Source organism: Leguminivora glycinivorella, chromosome 17, assembly GCF_023078275.1.
Source record: "Leguminivora glycinivorella isolate SPB_JAAS2020 chromosome 17, LegGlyc_1.1, whole genome shotgun sequence".
In the NCBI taxonomy this organism is placed as follows: Eukaryota; Metazoa; Arthropoda; class Insecta; order Lepidoptera; family Tortricidae; genus Leguminivora; species Leguminivora glycinivorella.
Genome location: NC_062987.1, coordinates 1,307,965 through 1,329,875, shown reverse-complemented (window position 1 = coordinate 1,329,875; position 21,911 = coordinate 1,307,965). Strand labels below are relative to the sequence as shown.

The 21,911-nt window shown below is 39.3% G+C and overlaps 1 protein-coding gene across 1 annotated transcript; it reads left to right on the top strand.

The window, feature by feature from the left end:
- The first annotated feature begins 3,138 nt into the window (after window positions 1-3,138).
- On the top strand, window positions 3,139-21,105 carry LOC125235183 (4-coumarate--CoA ligase 1-like). Its single transcript, XM_048141647.1, has 10 exons — window positions 3,139-3,394; window positions 3,635-3,848; window positions 6,399-6,506; window positions 7,294-7,396; window positions 10,909-11,265; window positions 12,441-12,626; window positions 15,814-15,932; window positions 18,021-18,185; window positions 19,373-19,540; window positions 20,813-21,105. The coding sequence occupies exons 2-10, from the start codon at window positions 3,648-3,650 to the stop codon at window positions 21,101-21,103; spliced, it is 1,698 nt and encodes a 565-aa protein (XP_047997604.1). The 5' UTR covers window positions 3,139-3,394; window positions 3,635-3,647; the 3' UTR covers window positions 21,104-21,105.
- Window positions 21,106-21,911: the final 806 nt, after the last annotated feature.

The window sequence follows — 21,911 nt, the reverse complement described above, 5'->3', positions numbered from 1 at the left end:
ACGTTATAAATCAGATTGTAGGAAATCTGACACTGCTTGTCAATTTGACATGGTTGTAGAGTGGCCTAGGGTTCCAATTGGTTGACTGTACACCTACTAAGTCCTGTCACAAACCTATGTACATTCAATAAATTGGAACCCTAGGCCACTGCTGTAGAACTATGTCATAGCGATGTTATAAATCAGATTGTAAGAAATCTCCTACTGCTTGTCACTTTAACATGGTTGTAGAGTGGCCTAGTTCCAATTGGTTGACAATACCTACAAAATGTTCTGTCAAATACTTCGCGCATATAAGGTTTAAATTAACTTAGCGACAAGTGCTCATAAAGCCTAACCATAAATATACACGGTGAAAGAAAAAGGACCGTTCAAACTTTGCGTAGTGACTTTTGAGGGCATAATGAACTAGATTTACTATTGGACTATTGCTGAAAACGCAAAACATTGGCTGTTTCGACTATCACGATACGGCATACAGCTCATTTCTATGGAACAGCCAATTTTTTTTTCGTTATTTCATGGTCCCATGGCATTGGTCCCATAATAAAGGTTGATGACCTCAAAAGTCGCTATGCAAAGAATTTTGAACGGTCCTTTTTATTTCACCCATGTGCAATTTTATTAGAACTAGTTTCTACATAATACTGAACTGTCACCCCCATACATAAGAATAAAAGCTGTCTCGCATCTCATCTCGCGATGTCTTTGGTCAGTGTCCGTTTTTATTGTTAAAGTGAAATGGCGTGTCTTGTGACGGTGATACGATAAATTTACGTCTATGAGTCTTTAAAGTGTGAAATGGCGCCTTCATTTATAATATAAATTCAGAAGTAACATTCGGGTGAAATTAAATTGTGAATCATTATAATTCCAAGTCTCATTTATGTTTGTATCACTCACTCCATATCTTGTAATAAACAATAATAATTTTGTGATTATTTTATTTTCCCTTTGGCATCTGGTGGGTAGTAGTGATCCATTGAAATCGTACATTCAGCCTTGCATCAAATGACAAATGAGGTAGTTCTAATTTTTTATACATATTGTTAGGGATGAAATAGTGATGTCAAATCCGAGTTTTCCACCTCGAAAGCCTACCGGGTCATTATTAAATACTTGAAAAACCATGACTTTTTTGGTTTTTCTCATATTTCACCATCAAAAACTTTAAGAACAATTTTAAGAATAATAAATAACCAATAAAATAATATAAAAAGTATCTTTGTGGCTCCAGCAGTTTCAGAGATACGCTTAGTTAAAGTTTTTACAATTTCATAAAAACACAATGTATAGTCATATACTGGAGGGTGAGTTAATGTTATGTCCTTAAACTACTTAATAGGACACGGGCATGTCCTTTAACTACGACAACCAACGTTAGTAGGTCCCGCAAGGGGCCATCTGGTCTGCTACCACCCTCCCGCCGAAATCCAGGCACCAAACAGCCTTGCTGCGTTTCATCTATGTACAGTGCCAGTGCCTTTGGACGATGATTGGGTATTAACTCAGTAACATAAACTCACCCTCCAGAATGACTATACATTGTGTTTTTATGAAATTGTGAAAACTTTAACTAAGCGTATCTCAGAAACTACTGGGGCCACAAAGATCCTTTTTATATTATTTTATTGGTAATTTATTATTCTAAAAATTGTTCATAATGACTTTAGCCCTTAAGAAAGTTTTTGATGGTGAAATATGAGAAAAACCAAAAAAAGTCATGGTTTTTCAAGTATTTAATAATGACCCGGTGGGCTTTCGAGGTGGAAAACTCGGATTTGACATCACTATTTCATCCTTAACAATATGTATAAAAAATTAGAACTACCTCATTTGATGCAAACCAACCCCCCCTGAAACATACGATTTCAATGGATCATAGGGTCATTTTCATTGTGATGGTGTGGTGAAAAATAGTGTGTTTCACTCGGTGGCAAAATATGTTTAGGTAACCTTATTGCCTTAAAACCCTCACAACGCTGAAGATTCCATTTATTGAACTGCGAGCGTAGCGAGTAATATGTATTGGTATTTAGGTATCTTTCGCTTACTCGGGTATTAATATTGCCAATATATTATTGCGTGCGGGTAAACAACAAGTTTGCCCCCTTGTGAAACAAATAACTAATTGAAGCTCCCATTCCAAAATCAAAAAGTGGGAATCAATTATTGAATTACGAGTGCTCATCGAGTGATCGCTATCGTCAAACGTATAGAAATTGTAAATCAATTGACATTGACTATTCAACTTTCCCAACTTTTTCTTTACACGAAATCGAGTGGTCGAAATTTAAAATCTGGTCTCACTACCACTCATCTACCACTCGATAAAAATAATCTTCGATAAAATCTCTGTATCTTGACACCTTATGGCCCCTGTACACACATGGCCAACGGTTCCACCAGCCCTTTGTGAAACCCCTTGGCCAAGATAAGAGCCGCTGTTTACACATTGGCGAACCAATCACTTGGCATTGGCTCTTCATGAAAGATGAACGTGTAATGAAAAAATCTAGGAAATTCTTGGTCATAGACGTTGTCAGAAAAAAAATATTAAAAAATAATAACCCCGTAGTAAAATTAAATTATTTGCAATATTAACAATTTTTTGAATATTCTGATAAGAACATTTATCTTTTTTAGGAAATACATTAAACATTTGCAAGGTTATTTTATTTCCTAAAATCTACACTATTATTGGCATAGATAAACTTATTATTTTCGTAAATATATCACTACTGTCCTCTCTGACGGCTGACGACCAACTGAATGAAGCGCCAACGTGTAAACGCAGTTGGCCATTGGCGCCAAGATCCTTTGATGTGTGGACAAAAAACCGACACGAATCGGTTGGCCGGCAAGCGCAAGCGCCAACTGCCAACTTACGGCCAAGTAGCCCTCTACACACATGGCCAAGGGGGTTGGTGGACCTGTTGGCCATGTGTGTACAGCGGCCATTAGTTTAAATAAAAAGTGATAAAAATGCATTGGACATTATTTGGACCAGTCTTAGTTCAAAATTGGAACTAATGAACTAATCGTTCTTTCTTGTTCGTTCTCGGATGTATTATGCGCTTCACTAGCGCCACTGGGGACATTCGAGTTTGACAGATGTCAGATACGTTTTATTTGGTCGTCGAATTGTTTGTTGTGAAAGGACCCTATCGTGTACAAAAAATTGCGAACTTGTCGACTAGTTTCAAAGTCCACCAGAATACGGGTTATAATATCACTGAGTATCAAACATATTGCAATCATTCCAATCCCAGTCTAGTTGCAATGAGACATTAGTAATAGTGTTTTAGTTGTGGTAGGTTAGAGAAACAAAATTGCGGCGTTCCCCACTTAAATTTTTAACTCAAACAAGTGTGTCAAGTGTTTTTTTAGTACGGTGAGTAATTTATAGTTGCGTTATCGTACAATGTCATTAATTAGGATTAATTTACTGGAATGTAAAAGTAATTACCTACTTAAATAGCAACTTGATTTACCACTAGTTTGGCCTTCAGTGGTGCCAGTCTTTACTTTGTACCTAATTTTATTACCTGTTTAATACTTTACAGAATTAAATTGTGCTTAATAAAATGTTGTAAGTGCACATAAGTTGTAACAATATTATTTTTCTTTTTAGCTTTTTTTTTAACATGGCTAGCACATTAAGAAGAACAGCCTACCATACAGCAAGGAGGTTGAGCATTCCATCTTTAAAACTTGCTATTCGCAATAGCAGTACTTTAGAGAAGAATATTTTAACTTCACCTTTCAAAGACATTCCCAAAGTGAACTATACCATCCCTGAGTTTGTCTGGCAGAACTTGGACAGATGGCCGGATAAGACTGCAACTGTGAGTATGATTGACTTTGCCTTTTGTGTACTTTCACTTCACTCGGCCTTTGGAAGTAAACCTGGATTTTCATATCATTTTGTCTATGGTAAGACCCAAATGGTGCTTCTGTTATTTAGCCATTGTCAACTAAAACCTGGTCCTATTTGATAATATAGCCAACCGTCGCCTTCATTATCAAATATAGCCTTATATTATCAAATATAGCTAACTTTACTGCGAAGAAGTGATGAATGCTCTAATATTTACTATTAGTTGACTGCTACTCCCAATCAAGAAGGGAAAGTTTAATACTTGGTTGTCCTTAGTATATTAAAAATAATAATAATAAGCTATGAAACGGAGCTACAAAAGACTTAACTCTTCAGTCAGGCATTAGATGCTGCTGATATTTATCAACATTGAAATACAGATGTAGTGCGAACAGATTTGCCTTGGATTGTATTGTTACGGAAACATATGAACGTTGCTATTTCAGTCAGTGTCAGTACAAGATGTACTGACATTCAATGAGTTCATCTTGTACTGACACTGACTGAAATAGCATGACAAATACGAATGTTTCCAAAGGAAGCCCTTTTCATACTACATCTGTAATTGTGTTTTTTTTTCCTAGGGTTCTAGCTAAGATTCTAATGTGGTGTATAATGTAATATGTTTTATGTTATGTAACTTGTTCAGCTTCATTATTATTTTCTTTATTCATTTTAGATCTTGGGCAAAGTCAAATTAAGTTTCTAACCAAAGACCAGGGGCCCGTTTCTCGAAAGGTACAAGCCTTGTATTACAAGTGCGCGAACTGTCAAATTGTATGGGTTGTCATGGAAACACACTTGTAATACAAGGCTTGTACCTTTCGAGAAACGGGCCCCAGTTGTATAATACTCCAATTAAGGTATATCAAATTTGAAATTTAAATGAACCAAACTCAAAGTTACATGGTTATGTTAGATACCTTAAATGAATTCTGTGTAGTGTAGGTCATATTCGGTCATATAACAGAATAGACAATACAATAAGTATGTACATTAGCTTTCCATTGTTCATGCATAACGCATTTTTGCAATAATTACTATTGCCTTTGTCTAAAGGTCATCTACCTCTGGATAACTTTAGGCACTTATTCTATTTTGATCCATATTATCTTGAAATAAAGTGTTTGTTCCAATGTTGTGAGTTAAATTGTCCTTATCAGAATACTGGATATTTAATATTGATAAGATTTTCATTACTATATCTAATATCTGTATAGCAACTGACTAAAAGTAGAATTGTTAAAACTATAATTTATATGCAAAATTTCGCCAAGAATAACAATGACGAGCATGAAATGTCAAATGTCAAGGTACTTCTGAGACTACACCCACCTTTGACAAAACAACATTAGTTTGCATAACACCATCTGCACGGGTAGCATAAGCATGGTCGCGCGATAGACGATAAAATATCAGGCCGTCCCTATCGCACTATTATTAAGTGCGATAGGAACGGCCAGATGTTTTATCATTTATCGCGCGACCATAATTGCCTGCCTGGTTCTCAATGACATCAAAATGGCAAATGAAAAGTTTACACAAATTGACTGAATCCCATGGTAAGCTCAAGAATGGTTGCATTGTGGAACGATATTATGGAACATTTTGCTGAAAGAAGACATTATTTTGATTTTAAAAACAATTTGAACTGCATTCATAGATTTTATAAATAATTAAGCCGGAAATCGAACCCGCTACACAAAAAAAAAATACCCTGTAGCTTTGTCAATTGTGACTCCAGCAGGCGGTTTAAGACAAATTAGCAAACCGGTCCGACGTAGGTACCGAAATAGGCCTGTGTCCCCTTGCTCGCGGACAAAGAGGATCGAGTATTATAGAGAGTTACTGTCGAACTAAAATGTCTAATCACAGTGCAGTGCCATCTCTTGACACAGGCTTAAAACTTTTGAACCTCAGTTTTGACAATTTGGCCCATATTCTTAGCTTGGCATGTGGTAAAATGTCAAATATTAGTATTAGCGCCATAGCTGAGCGTACCCCAAAGGTGTAATGCCGTCTAGGTCATGTCTTTGTCGCGGATAACGTTGGAGGTTAATTTAAAACATAAGGCCGCCTCCTCACTTTTAGGCGCGGAATCGGTGCAGTAAAGTAGGTACGCTCGGTATTTTTTTTCCGATTCCGACAAGTGAGGATACTTAATGCGGCCTTAATACGTTTTTTTACCCCGACGGCTTTGATAAGGACTGGCGGGACACGAGTCAAGACCGGGATACGTCGAAAGGGAGGGAGGCCTTTACTCAACAGTGAGCTACTCTAATGAATAATATAACCACAAAATTAAAATTTTGAAATAGCCCCGACCGCGACGCGACATAGTGGACCAATTTTCATGAAACATGGCTAAGAACACTCCCGACAAACTCAGCTTTCAAACAAAAAAAAAACGGGAGTTACGATGCCACAGATAGACACACACACAGACAGACTGATACGTCAAACTTATAACACCCCGTCGTTTTTGCGTCGGGGGTTAATAAAATAACGTTGTTTACAGGTATGTGCAGTAACAGGCCATGGCTACACTTATGCGCAAACACACAGAATGTCCGTCGCTTTCGCAGCATCGCTTAGGACCAAGCTGAAGCTAAGGAACGATGACAAGGTTGGTTTAGGCCGATAGGCAACATGCCGTCCTTTTTCTTCACGTTGGAGAAAAAGGGAGGCATACAGACCCTATGATCATATTTATATGATAAACATATGATAGTGGACTATCGGCCTTATAAATATATATACAATATCTGGGCGACCGAGCTTCGCTCGGTTCTATTTTATTATATCACGTCTTTTAGATTAAAAATAAACTCTTATAAATACAAAAAAAAACTTTAATTCTGGCCGGGTTTCGAAACCTGCGATGTGCTTGCGAACATTAGACCGACCTATTACGACTGAGCTACGCCCAGCCGATGCGCGGTTGGCGAAATTAACCACCATATTTTGCGTTTACTAACGCGAAAGAAAAACGGATGGAAACTCGAAAATTCGCCTTTTCCAGGATCTCAGGCTAAGCTAGATCGATTTTTCACCCCCGAAAACTCAATGTTGTCAACAATGAGACAACATTAAGCTGTTCTGATAATCAAGGCTGGGAAAAGCGCCCTTTTGTCCATAATTTAGGACCTATACGGTTATATTTCAGTTTTTGAAGCTTGAGCCAAATATCTCGACGAAATAGTACATTACATTACGATACAAGTGCGTAGAAAAGGAAGTTCGAATTTCCTTTTCGCACGTGTATCGTAATGTTATGCTATTTCAGTACAGATTGTGCTGTTTTATTATAGGCCACTCGTTTCGAACTTCCTTTTTTTCGCACTTCTATCGTAATGACCGTAATGTACTATTTTAATACTAGTAAAAATAATAAGTCTATTCTTATTTTAAAGGTGGCGATAATCCTGCCCAACCTTCCCGAATATCCAGTCGCGTTGTTCGGCACGTTAGAAGCCGGCTGCATAGCGACGCTCATGAATCCGGCCTACACTGCTCGTAAGTATTGGCTTATACTCGGTGAAATAAAAAGAACCGTTCAGTGGTATATTTTTATTTATTTAATATCTTAATACCTATATTTGTTTTTTATTAGCGATATCGTTATCAAGTGGATATTTATTATTCACTAAATCATAATTTATTACGTTTTATCAAATAATCACATTTGATACAAATTAATAAATTCGACTATTATATAACAATCCATACTAATATTATAAATGCGATAGTGTGTATACCTGTTTGTTTGTTCGTCTTTCACGACAAAACGGAGCGACGAATTGACCTGATTTTTTAAGTGGAGATAGTTGAAGGGATGGAGAGTGACATAGGCTACTTTTTATCTCTTTCTAACGAGAGCGAAGCCGCGGGCAAAAGCTAGTGTAGTAATATTTTGCTAAAATGTAGAATTCTCTTGTAAGATTGTATCATATTTTTGTATAAAATCTGCTTTTGAAGTTTGAGCACCGATATCTGTATTTAGGTGATATCTTATCTATATGCGTATCACTTCATATAGGCTTATTTAAAGATGATGTATTTCTATAAACAACTTTTCGTACGACCAAGTGCACATGATATATGCGTAATGAAATATCTTACATAAATATTATAGGACGTTCTTACTTTCTTACACAGATTGACCGAGTCCCACGGTAAGCTCAAGAAGTGTTGTGGGTACTCAGACAACGATATATATATAATATACAAATACTTATATACATAGAAAACATCCATAACTCAGGAACAAATATCTGAGCTCATCACACAAATTAATGCCCTTACCGGGATTCGAACCCGGGACCGCGGCTTAGCACGCAGGGTCACTACACGCTAGGCCAGACCGGTCGTCATTATCTATCATGTTTCCGGAGTCGATAGCCTAATGGTAGTGAATTATCTTCCAGTCACACCACTAGGTATATCGACGGTATACATAATCATATATGTATAATTGTATACAAGGTGCTCGCGAGGAACCCATATAACTTTAACGGCATATTCTTGGTCACATTTTAAGACTAAAATGTCATATAAACTTTTCTAGATTTCGTCTAGTTTCAGAGTTATTGCCAATTTAAAAAAAACATTTCCGTATTGTTACTCAGTAGAAAAGGTTTCTTAACGGCGCTGATGCGCAATTGTGGAGCAGTCTCAAAGTAGTCATTGATAGATGTCAAAATGTGACAAGAAAAACTTCCAAATAATTTGGTTTTTAGAAAAATAAATGAAAGAACTCATTTTAATTGTCAACTTTATGGAAAAAAAAAATATTTATATTTGGCGAAAAATTTTAAAATTCATATAACATTTTTTCTTTCTTTTTGCCTCAGAAACGCGTGGTTCAAGTTATGCGGGTTTCTCGCGAGCACCTTGTATACCTACATAAACTAAACCAAAGGGGTTAGGCTTTTAGCAGTTAAAGGCTGCCACACACCGCAAAGCGGGACGGGAGCGGGACGGGCGCGGGGCGCGAGCGCCGCGCTGTATAACACTGAATCAAATACGGTGCCACACACCGACGCTCCGCGCACGCCCCGCTCCGCGCCGCGCCCGTCCCGCGCTAACCCGCCCAATCACAACAGGTCGTGTCCCGCTCCCGCCGCGGGACCCGCGCGGGTCCGTCGCGCCGACATTCGGGCATTGTCAGTGTGTGCCTCACCGCGCAGCCAGCGCGCGTGTCACGCGCGCCTACCGCGGCGCTAGCGACCCGCGCCCGTCCCGCTCCCGTCCCGCTTTGCGGTGTGTGGCAGCCTTTAAAGTTACCGAAATTGTGATGTTGCAGTAGGGCTTGCAATATCGGACGATTTTCAATTCCGGAACTGGTTTTCGAGATTGGACTTCAATTCCGGAATTCCGGAACTAGTTCCGGAATTGGACAATTTTTTTTCGTTTTGTTTTCTGGTGGATTTCTGATGAAATAATACAATTTTAAATTATAATTTATTATTAATCGACGTTTAAGACAATAACTCCGTACCTAAAAGGCATATAACACTGCAATTTTCATTTTAGTAATTTTACAGGAAAGCCCATTTTGTGTCAAAATCGGTCTTGCTAAGTATTTCGAACAACAACAAACGATACAAACGAGGTTTTAGTGCCAGTTTTGTGATAGTAGTTAACATTAAAGTAAATATATTTAGCATTATTATTTAATAGTATTTGACACATCAATCAGTAATAAAAACTACATATTTTAGACAAAAACTAAATAAAACTACCCCAAATACAGTGTTTTCCTTCTGAACTTATTTCATATTTGAGGATTTACAGCAATATGGACGAGGACAACATTATTGTTTTATCAATTTAATCTAATAAAAACAAAGGTTTTAAAACTTTTAAATGCATAAATGCATCGATTGTCCACCGAAATAATGTAAAAGTAATAATTTACAACAATGGCACAACGTCTTATTCACATAAATGTAATAAAATAAATATTGAATTACCTGTATCAGACTCGAGGCCCAAAAAGTCAGATTTCCTGATTTATACCTAGGTACATGTACATATAGACCTTGAATTCTTGTAAAAAATAAAGCATAGTTTTCATATCCACCATTTTCCATACATTGCAGTAAAGTCCACCAGTTTAGTAAAATATGCACACGTCTTTGTGAAAAGTGTATAAGTAACTACGACGTTATGCTTGTGAATGAATGTAATACCAAATACTACGTTTCGCATCTGAATTTAAGTTCGCAAAATCAGAAAGTGACAATGGTTAATATTAGCGCCATTAGCGGGTTAAAATTTAAAATTACACTATCTCGCTCTAACTAGCCCCTTTAGCCATAAAATAGGGTACTACCTGAGTCCGAGCAGTGTCTAACTTATGAATTTACATATTTCTTATACATTCTGTGGTAATTTTGTAAAATAACCAGGCTGATATTACACGTTTTTATCTAAAAATATATAAATTCCGGAATTTTCGAGATTATGTGTTTCAATTCCGGAACTGTAATATCGGAAAAATTGTCCGAAATTCCGGAATTTCGAGATTCCGGAATTCCGGAATGCAAGCCCTATGTTGCAGTGACAGATTAACATTAACATGTCTCTTTTATTTACACGAAAGTGATTATCTTTTGTTCGTTTTTATAGCCGATAGCTCATAGTTTACTAGCTCGCGGTGGGACCAGTGCCTTACCCGTCACCACAGAGGGGATATAAAGAGGACTTATTATAAAAAGTATACAAAATTTGTGAGTGTGTTTAATAAAACGTAAAAAGTTTGTCGATTGCCATGAAGCCGCGTAGTCAGTTTATTCATATGCAAAACTCGTCTCTATGGTAAGCGACAAAGTGGGACGTTTTACTAAACAGTATAACGGCCCAGCCACGACATTGGTCTAAGCGCGGCAGCGGCGAGCGGCAGCCATACGTGCGAATGAAAAGTCCCATCGCTGTGTCTCGCTTCAATGTATGGCCGCCGCTCGCCGCTGTCGCGCTTAGACCAATGTCGTGGCTGGGCCGTAACAGTTGTTTTATTATTCCAGATGAGCTGCAACACCAGCTATCAAAGATCGACTGCCAAGCGATAATCGCCTCCAAACTCTCTTACGCTAACATAAAAGGCGCCCTGGACTCTCTAAAGAAAGACATTCCTATTATCCTAGTGGACAACGAAAACCTACCCGAAGGGACGATAAAATTCGCAGAATTCGCCGAAGATTTCAACCTATGTACTGACTGTTTGAAATCAGTTAAGAGAGAGCCGAACGATGTGGCCATATTGCCGTTTTCCAGCGGGACCACCGGGTTTCCAAAGGGTGTGGTGTTGAACCACAGGAGTGTGGTGGCTATGAATCAGCAGATCTCTGATCCGGATATTATTGTGATTGAAGAGACTTCTGGTAAGTTATATCCCATCAAAAACAATACTAGTAGAAACAATAAGTCTCGCAACTCAGTTCTTCTGGTGTTAAAATACTTTAGATCCCCTACCAAGTCTACTAGGAGTGTCTTATGGTCATTGATGATCGTATGTCAGTCAGCCAGTGAGTGACAAAATTAAGAAACTTTGACTAGTAATTATTCCTAAACTACTGTTTTAAATTAGATCAACTTTGGAATATACCGTGTTTATACAATGACTGCTTGGATGCTGAAAATTCAGGCTTCTAGTTTTATCCACAACGGAGTTACAGGGGATTGAAAATGGTCTGAATTGCTTCGAGAAAAGGATGGTACAGCCGTGCCTCTTTTTACTCGACTTGGCGGGGGCACTCCCGTGCCCCCAGATCACTTATATCCCACCGGAAAAAAAAACCTGTAAAAAACAAAATACTTTCGCAACTCAGTTCTTCTGGCGTAAAAAGTTGTGAGATCCATGTAATATCAACTTAAAGTCGCCGTCAATAGAATTTGTGAACAATGTAAACAAACCCAGTAGTCAATATGTCTTTAATTTCCATTCTAACTCATCCGATACTGGCTAAATCCATGTGTTATTTAATCAATTCATCTCACATTATGATCCTCAACCTTTAAAATAATAAAATTGTGCTAAAATACTGATATTTTATATAATAGTTTGTTTACATTGTTGACAATTTCTATTGACGGCGATTTTACCAAGTCGGTTATTAAGTTATTCAGTTCCTACTAGGAACCCTAAGAACTTCCTAGGGTCAACTAATTACGTAATAGTTTGTAGCTAACCTAACAACATAGCAACCATATCAATATCCATAATAATATTATAAATGGGAAAGTGTGTGTCTGTTTGTTTGTCCGTTTTTCACGGCAAAACGGGGCGACGAATTGATGTGATTTTTAAGTGGAGATAGTTGAAGGGATGAAAAGTGACATAGGCTACTTTTTGTCTCTTTCTAACCCCCCAATTCCCTAAAACGGGGGGTGGAAGTTTGTATGGAACATTCCGCAATTTTCAAATTCAAAAGCAAAAGCTAGTTAAAAATATTTTATGTTTTAAAGTCTTGTCTAGAGGTACTATGGTAGCGGTTAAAAAAAATCTTCCATTATAATCTAAAATTATACCGACCTACTACACTGAATACAATTTCAGAAAGCCACCAAGCCGTCCTGCCAGCAGTGCTACCCTTCTTCCACATCTTCGGGTTCAACGCGCTGATGGTGAACCAGATGTATCTCGGCGTGAAGCTGGTGACCATGCCGTACTTCAAGCCGGACCTGTTCCTGCAGAGCCTTGTCAAGCACCAGGCGAATGTGCTGTTCCTCGTTCCTCCCATGGGTAAGAGCATTTTGTCACACCTCGGACAAAGGCGATCAAATATATGAAAGAGACTCGTTCCTACGCACACAGTCTGAGCTCGTGTAGGTGAACGCGTATCATGCTCGTATGACCGAGATATGACAGGTCGACTGGGCGCGTTCTTGACAGGCGGCAACAGTGAGGTAACCGAGAGTGGGTGGGCCGCACTTTCAGCGGGGAGCGGAAGAGGCCATATTGTACGATAGTACTCTATTATACTGTGATTTTGTAGACCCAATAGACCGCGGCTCAAGTGAACATTTCGTCAATCATCGTGTTCCGTACTTAAAACTAGTGGCTCTGGGAGCTGTAGACTTTCGCGACATGCTTAGAGAACGCAAAACTGAATAATAATTATCATAGTCAAGTCACGACGGCGACCCTTTAAGCGGCATATACTCGTACGCTGCGCTGTTACCTACTGAAAAATGTAAAAAAGTAATGTACCTAACGCAATCAATAATGAAGACCTATCTACATTTGCATGAATGCAACTGCGTCGAAATATCGGGAGCTCGACCAAAATCAAAAAGGTAATCACGGTCTATATCCCGGTCAATATAAGTCTAATGAAAACAACCGTGAATCATTCAAAACCCTTATTATTTTCCCAGTTAGCTTCGAGTTTGTGATGTATCTATCTTGTATTTATTTTGTCCAATTTGATGTTAAATAAAGTATATTCTATTCTATTTATTATTATTTGTATCTCGGTTTAAAACTCTCGGGTCTTTCGAGCCCGGTCATGTACAAGGCGTGCGGGGGCTATAGATCCAACACATAGAGGGCGTTTGGAGAGCTTGCTTTATAAATCTAAAAGACAAAACTTGCTTGATATCAATACTGCTATTAGTTAAGGCGCGAGGCCGCATGACTTTGTCATTTTGAACAATTTCCAAAATCTCGGACGACAAAATGAGTCATAGAATCTGGTCATAAAATTTCAAGAGAATCCGTTGAAAATTGCGACCTGCCGATCGGGACATCCGGGCATACAAAAGCAAATTTCTTGAGCTAAAACGTAGCCCTCGCTTCGCTGCGGTCAATAAATTAGTATTAAGTACCTACATAGAAGAATAAGTAAAGCGCACCACACACACAGCGCGGGCGCGGGCGGGTGCGTGCGTCTGCGGGCCCGCCGCGCGTTGTGTTAGCCAGTTTATAATGTACATCCACACACACAGTGCGGGCGCGGGCGGGTGCGTGTATCAGCCACACGCGCCCGCGACACAGACAGAGAGCGGTGAGGCGGGTAACGAGCGGTAGTTTTTTTCGTAATTCATTGGTTTGCGTATAAGCTCACACACAGCGGGTCGGGCGGGCGCGTGCATTTCATGGCGTTTGTATTTATTTACAAAGTTTGTATCCTGTTTCGTGTGAAAATGATTGTGTCCTGTTGTTTTGTTTGTTTGTATTTGTATCCGTGTGGTGACGGGTTAAAAATTTCACCACCCCCTTTCTTCCCGTGGGTGTCGTACACAGAGAACCTCCTATAGAGTAGCATTCTTGTATATTTTGTTCGCGATACGAGTCACCAGTGCCAGGGGTGCGAGGAGCGGGCGGGGAATGTGTTAAGCGCGCTGTGATTGGCCGTTTCAAGGACGGCGGGCAGTCGCGCCAGATGAAAGGGACTGTCCCTCTACTGACGCGTAAATGGCCAATGTAAGTTGACCTATGCCGGCTCTGAATAAATTATAAATATGACTTTTATGTGGAATGTAATGACGTCTGTTTTTAAATTTGAGCTTCTTGTTACCTTTCCACACCATTTCACACTACAGGTGGACATCTTTAAGACATCAAAATACACTTTTTCAATTTTTTTACTGCGAAAAACACGCGCTGCTTTCGGATCTGTTACTTGGTCGCTACTGATCGGGCACGGCGAGCGCCCGCGCTTATATCAGTGCAAATACTAGGAAGGCTGGCGACCGCGAGTCGTCTTGTAATGGATGTCTATAGGGGTTGGTCTGTGGTGTCGTAGAAGGCGACTGTGGGATATGGGGTAAATTGTGGCGTAGGCGAGAGGCTGGCAACCTATCACTGAAATGTCACAGTTTAGTTTTCTTTCAACCCCTTATTTGCCAAGAGTGGCACTGTAACTTTAACAGTTTCATGTGCTCTGTCTACCCCTTTATGGGAAACAGGCGTGAATGTATGTTGTTGTATCCTGTTTGTATATTTTTGCACTCAATGTTTCATGTAACTCTTCAAAGGCTGCCTTTGACATGTGAAAATATTTAAAAAATCTATGTTCATATGTTTCCAGTTCTCTTTCTCTACACAGTCTATGGTACTCTCCAAATATTAATTGTTTCATATTAATTTCCTGAACCCGGATTTCTTTTTCTTTTGCGAACTTTATTCCTCAAAACAAGCAGAAACAATAATTCCTCGTCTGTGTCCGTATCTTCTGACATCTTGGTGCCGACTGCCAACGATCGATGGCGGATGGGATGGGAAACCCGCGTCGGGCCCGCCGCGCCCGCGCCCGCGCTCTGTGTGAAGGGTTTGAAAAACGCACCCGCCCGCTAGGGCCGCGGCGGCCCGCGCCCGCGTTACATGTGTGGTGCGCTTAAGGGAAGAGTTGTAACTCCATACATCAGTAAATGCGAGTTATTTCTATAGGCATAGTTAAGTGACATCTAGCGACAATCACGCGTCAACTAGCGTCAATGATCAGTACTGCTACTTGTAAATAGATTTCGTGACGAACGAAAAGTCTAATGCTCACCAATTTTTAGCTAATAATATACAATAGTATTAATCGGTATTCTGTTTTAAATTCCTTCTGCTTGTAATATAAGTTGTAAACTGTTCTAATATTAAACTTTTGGCAGACGAGACACTGTGACACCTGGTATCGAGTAGTGGTACTGATAATTCACCCTATTTGACGCGTAATTGTCACTAGATGTCATTTAACTATGCCTGTACAAATAACTCGCATTTTTTGATGTACTAGTATGGAGTTACAACTCTTCCCTTACTTATTCCTCTATGGTACCTATTACGCCGTGTCTTGCGTGAGCGACGGTCGCGCGACCGTCGCCGTCGCGTCTAATACTTCCATATCGATAAAGTTTGATTTCGTATGAGTCGCATCGCCGTCGCACGACCGTCGCCCACGCAAGCCACGGCATTAGAAGGCTATGTGTAATTGCAGTGGTGTTCCTGGGCAAGCACCCGGCCGTGCAGGCGGCGCACCTGCAGAGCGTGTACGGCGTCATCAGCGGCGCCGCGCCTGTCTCGGAGACCGACGCTGCCGCCGTGCTCAAGAAAAATGTAAGTCTCAACAGCTCATCATGCTAATGAGGAGGCACACGACAGATGGTGCCACCTTATTAGTCCATTGCACAGATAAAGAATTTCATACGTGAAAAACAGTGACATGCCTACTGCCTAGGAACTTGCACAGGCGCCGCCTGGCGGGATAAAATGTCAGTGTGCCTCCCACAGAAATGAATATACACTAGAAGAAGCAAATGTATCTACTTCGCGTGTCCGAACTCAGTGCCAGCCACTGAGATGGCCATTTCTAATGACAGTCCACATACGTCAGCTGTTGCAGCCGCACGTAAGAAAAAAAATACAAAATGCCTCATTGCATGATAATTAACTGCACCAGCCCAAATATTTCCAGCGCACAAAAACAAAAACATATTTCCCATCACACGTAAGTAATTTTTAAATAATATTGTGCGTGAATTCATTTTTAATCATTTTTTCCGTATTTTTATTTATGCGTCCAAGGATGTACCTAAGTAACTATAGAATTACGTTACAAACCGGCGTTTACATTGCATTGCTGCGTTTGCTTTAAGCGTTTGATCGACCATGTGTGTTAAAGAGATGATGAATATGAGACTAGCGATACTCTCGCGTATCGCTTCGACTTCGTAGTACAGCCCATTTCTCATTCGTCCGTCAAATTTAGCGACTAGTGTTGTTCGTTCTACAATAAATATCAATAATCGTTTGTAATCGATAATCGAACAGACGAATGATAAACACTATTGTCTATTACAAAACACAATTTAGTAGTTATTAATAAAAATATACTCGTGTTCTAATTTTAATAAAATAGTTACGTATTTGTTTTACAAGGAGCAAAGTTGTTGTTTAACCGCACGTGCCAATATTGATACTCGAGCAAGCGAAACATTCCAATATTAAACCGCGAAGTGGTGGTTCGAGAAGTGGAATCTTGAGCGTTGTGAGGGTTTCAAGGCACGAAGGTTGAACAAACTTTGCCACCGAGTAAAACACAATTCAATTCAAAAATTATTCAATCACTCCGTTGAAAATCATTCGTCTGTCAGAAAATCGATACCATTCATGTTAATCGATTTGCGATTTTTAGGTTATCTGAATTGATTATGTCTCTTACTATGCGTTTCAATGGTAACAATCTTTCTTGTTTCTATAAAATGTCAACAAATATATTTAAAATACTTACTTGATATTAATATTACGCGAAGGTATCCAAAAGCGTGGACAGAATGAAACCGCTTAATAGCGTGACGTGAGCGTGACCTCCCTCTGCGTGAATCTTTTTGTCATACTACTCGATTTTTGGGATAGTTTGCAGGGGAGCGGGGAGTGAGCGAGCGAGCCCACAGATATAAAATCTATGTGTACGAGAGAGACGGCTGCATTGTTGCGGGGCGGAGGGGCATTGGTGTCTTTGAATCGTTTAGGTTTTCCCATCACTAAATGCCGACCGTGACGTCTCAGTGACAGCTAAAAAGTCGGCACGCTTGGTTCCCATACAAATGGTGCTATTTACTTCATCTACTGAATATCTAAATCTGTGGTGCCTCCTCATTAATCGCGATTAAAATAAACGACCTAACATACGATTTAAATTGATTTAATCCGTATCTTAATCGATTGATTTCACGAATTCTCGATTGAAAGTTGACAGGTAGCCGATTTGTACGTAAATTCAGGATAAACTCTGCAGCTTTGCACTTAAGGATTCAAATTGGTCATTATTTTTATAATTAGCATTACCTACCTAAAAACACCTATAAAAACAAAAACAAACAAAAAGATCAGGTTTTGATATTCGAATAATTAATCGACTAAAGAAATTAATCGCTGAAAATTATTCGACGAATAATTTAATCGCGATTAACGTTAATCGAAGCTCCGATTAGGCACAACTAATTAATCGTCCTTTGAAGTCGATTAAAACTAATAAATCGTCAAATTTTAATCGTTTGTCGAATACTTTTTTCCCAACTCTGCTGTCTGTGATGCATCGTAACTCCCGAAAGGATGAACCTATTTCGATTTAGATTTTTTTTTTTAAAGCTGAATTAGTCAAAATTTTGTGGTTAGGTTACTACTGATTTTCGTACGTTTCAGCCAAAAATCAACTTCCGTCAAGGCTACGGTCTGACGGAAACCAACGGGGCGGCGACGATCGGGTTCAACGTCGACGACAACCACGCCGCCGTCGGCCACGTGCTGCCCAGCTCGCAGATCAAGATCGCAGACATTCAGACACACGAGGCCCTGCCCGCTGGAGAGGTACCTTTTTTTATACTACGTCGGTGGCAAACAATCATACGGTCCCCCTGATGGAAAGCAAGCCTATGCTTTGCAACTCAAAGAGTGTCACATGCGCGTTGCTACCCCATTAGAAACTTGTACCCTTTTGCTGTGTTAAGTATAAGTACACAGCAAAAGGAGTGTACAAGTTCTAAGTGAGATTCTACGCTAACGTATGATGTCTTTAACTTGAACTTAGCGCTAGACGAAAGTCTGGTTTTTAAAACGAATTCTGTTAAAGTCCGCTGAGATTCGGTATTAGTAATAGTACTGTACATAAGAATACCATTAGTTGTATCCGCTCGGGTTGCCGACGACTCAAAGGAGAATAGACGGAACAAATTAGTTCCGTAAGTCCTCCCGTCGTCAGCACACCGCACCCTCGTTGAGCTCTGGCAGCCTTACTCATCGGCAGGAACACAACACTAAACTACGATTTTTTTTCCATAGAGTCCAGTTTTTTTCCATAGCTGTGTGCGTAGCCGAATGCACAAACGCTCACGGGGAAGTTTTGTCTTTTAGATTTATAAAGCAAGCTCTCCAAACGCCCTCTACGTGTTGGATCTATAGCCCCCGCACGCCTTGTACATACATGACCGGGCTCGAAAGACCCGAGAGTTTTAAACCGAAGTACAAATAACAATAAGGTACCCTATTGTATGAGTCTCTAAAACTACCCTCCTATTAACATGTATAGCCTGTCTGTTAGTGTTAATCTTAAGGAATTTATAAATAAAGAAATAAAGTTTTTTAAGACCAACTATTAATTCTAGTAAGGCAAGTAAATTAATAAATGTTATTATTCATTATATTTCCACGAACATAGCCGTACTCGCTTAGTTGTCACTCTATTATTCAATTAGTTGTCTTTAATTAAAATTACAATAACATAAATATACATATCTAAAACATTAACGAAACATATTGCACAAATAATGCATCTTTCTATTTTATTTTGCCCTTGCCCTGTTTTAGTGGCATCGTGCTCTCACTTACTCCCATACGAATAGACAGTGTACGCCAGCGTCAAGGCCATTGGGTGTTGTCAGCGTCTTAATATTTAAATAATGTAAAACGTGGAAGATATGTCGTTTACTTAATATTTCCGACAGAATTTCCCCCTCGCTTATTAAACAAAAGAAACCTTTTTGTTTTTCATACTACAGGAAGGTGAAATCTGGTACCGCGGCCCCAACGTAATGCAGGGCTACTACGACGATGAAGAAGCGACCGCACAGGTGTTCCGAGACGGCTGGTATAAGACCGGCGACATTGGCAAGTACGACGACAGCCGATACCTGTACGTGACTGACAGGATTAAGGAGCTCATCAAGGTTAGACATGTCTGAAAATCTTATGGGTCAATCCACGTAGAAGGGCCATTTTTTTTTTTCAAAGTTGTCCACCCCGCTTTTTTTGTAACATGGATATTTTTTACGTGATTTTTACTCAGAATCGCTAGTTCTTTCGATTCTGATAGAAGAACAAAAATTTCCCAAGATTTCCATACATTTTTCGAACCTTTCACTCCGTTACCGCCATACAAAATGTATGAAAAAATGGTAACGGAATGGGAAAAAACCTTGGGACACTTTTTTTCTCCTATTAGGATTGAAAAAGCTCGCGATTCTAAGTGGAAACCACATAAAAATTTCCAAATCCAAAAAAAAAATTGGGTGGACAACTTTGAAAAAAATGGCCCAAAAGTAAAGTCATTTAGTGTTTATTTGAACTACAGCTGCAAATGAAAGGATCTATGCGTATATCGGGTAAGTACACTTATTTAGGGATAGATGATAACTTGAACTTGCATCGTGAGTAAATGGAACATGCCATAAAATCGTGACCCATGTTACAGTAAACGGCGATAAAGAAGGCACATCGGTCTTTGGAAAGAGACAATTAACCTCACATAAGCAAGAACGAGACAACTCTACGAAGACGAAAAACCGATGTGCATTCTTTATCGCCGGGTACTGTACTCTTGCTGCGGATTGAGCCTTTCAGGTCCACTTGCACCAAGCACTTAACTCAGGGTTAGTGGGTGTCATCTCTCAAATTCCTTATAAAATGATGGGTTAACCCTCCATTTTCGTTGGTGCAAGTGGCCTTTAGGAATATAGACGTTAAACCTTCGTGAAACATATAAGAATATACGGATGTACTGACGTTAATATATCGCGATTGGCGACATGTTTCGAGTCATGGATACCCTATAATGAGGGCTCGCGGCGGCTACACTTCGTGCACTGAATACTCAAAACATGTCGCCAATCACAATATATTGACGTGAGTATTTGTATATTTAAATACTTTTAGGAATAGTTTTATGTAAGTAATCTTAATGACCAGCTAAGAGAATGGGTATAGGATTTTTGACAATTGTAGTCAAGTTGCGTTGACTGCCATCTCTCGACACAGGGTTAAAATATTTAGAATCTTAACTATGACAATTTGACTCATCAGTCGAGCATCAACCAAAAATGTGTCGTCATCACAACGAGTATAAATTATAAAATCGGATTTTAATCAGTAAATTCTGGATTAGGTAATAATGGTAATATATTCAGATACCAAGCAATGTCATAATCATTTTATCATTCCAGGTGAAAGGTTTCCAAGTAGCCCCCGCCGAAGTAGAAGCCATTATCCGAACTAACCCCAAAGTGGCGGACTGCGCCGTCATCGGCGTCCCCGACCCCGTCTCGGGCGAGGTGCCGAAAGCTTTCATAGTGCCGCAACCTAACCAAACCATTTCTCCCGAGGAACTCAAGGAATATGTTAATAGTAAGTTAGTGTCGTTCAAACATCTTAAGGAGGTTCAGAGCATTGAAGCTATACCGAAAAACGCGGCCGGCAAGATTTTGAGAAAAGACTTGAAGGCTAAGTACTGTTAAGACTAAACTCGGTCACTCTCCATGCGAATGTAGTATTTTTCCCCTCTGGTTAAGAAGAATATAAATATTTTGTCTACTTTTTTATATTAAGTAAGGTTAGATGGGGTAAAATAATCACTGTCACAAAAGAAACAAGTGTAGGCGCTATTAATACTATATTATGTTTTTGACTATTACGAAGTGCAATGAAAAATGATACAATATGCATATATTTTTTAAAAATATCATAAATCCGCAGAGCGTACATATAGGTAAGGTAAGAAAAAAAAACATATTTTTTGTTTTTAAAGTATTGACGTAACTTTGGGTATTGGGAAAAGTATAATTATAGTGTTAAGAATGTTAGAATTTTAAGACTGATACGTATTTACACAATTCGTTTTCAAGCAAGTGGTACATCTCCTATGGTTTGGCGTCTAGATCGGCCGATCAGTGGGCCGGCCCTGGCCATAAGTAAAATAGAGACGCTTCGAGCTAATTTGCTAATAATAACATACAAGCAAATCTTATTTGTATGGTATGCTACAAAGTAAGACTTTGACACATTTATTATTAGTTGTTTAAGGAATTACATACTCGTACATTGTTAAAACCATTAATACCTATTGTTTTAAGAGTACTAATCCCATATGGTTAAGGGTGGCTGCGGGGTACTAGTATAACTTGCGTTTAGTGGATAAATTGCAATCGCAGAAAGACTAATCGAGGCGTAGACGGAAACGCCCCGGTATGAAGGCCAGTCGCACTTATCTCACTGCCACTCTTATCCCTATTGACCTCACTTATTTTGCATGAAACGTTAATATAA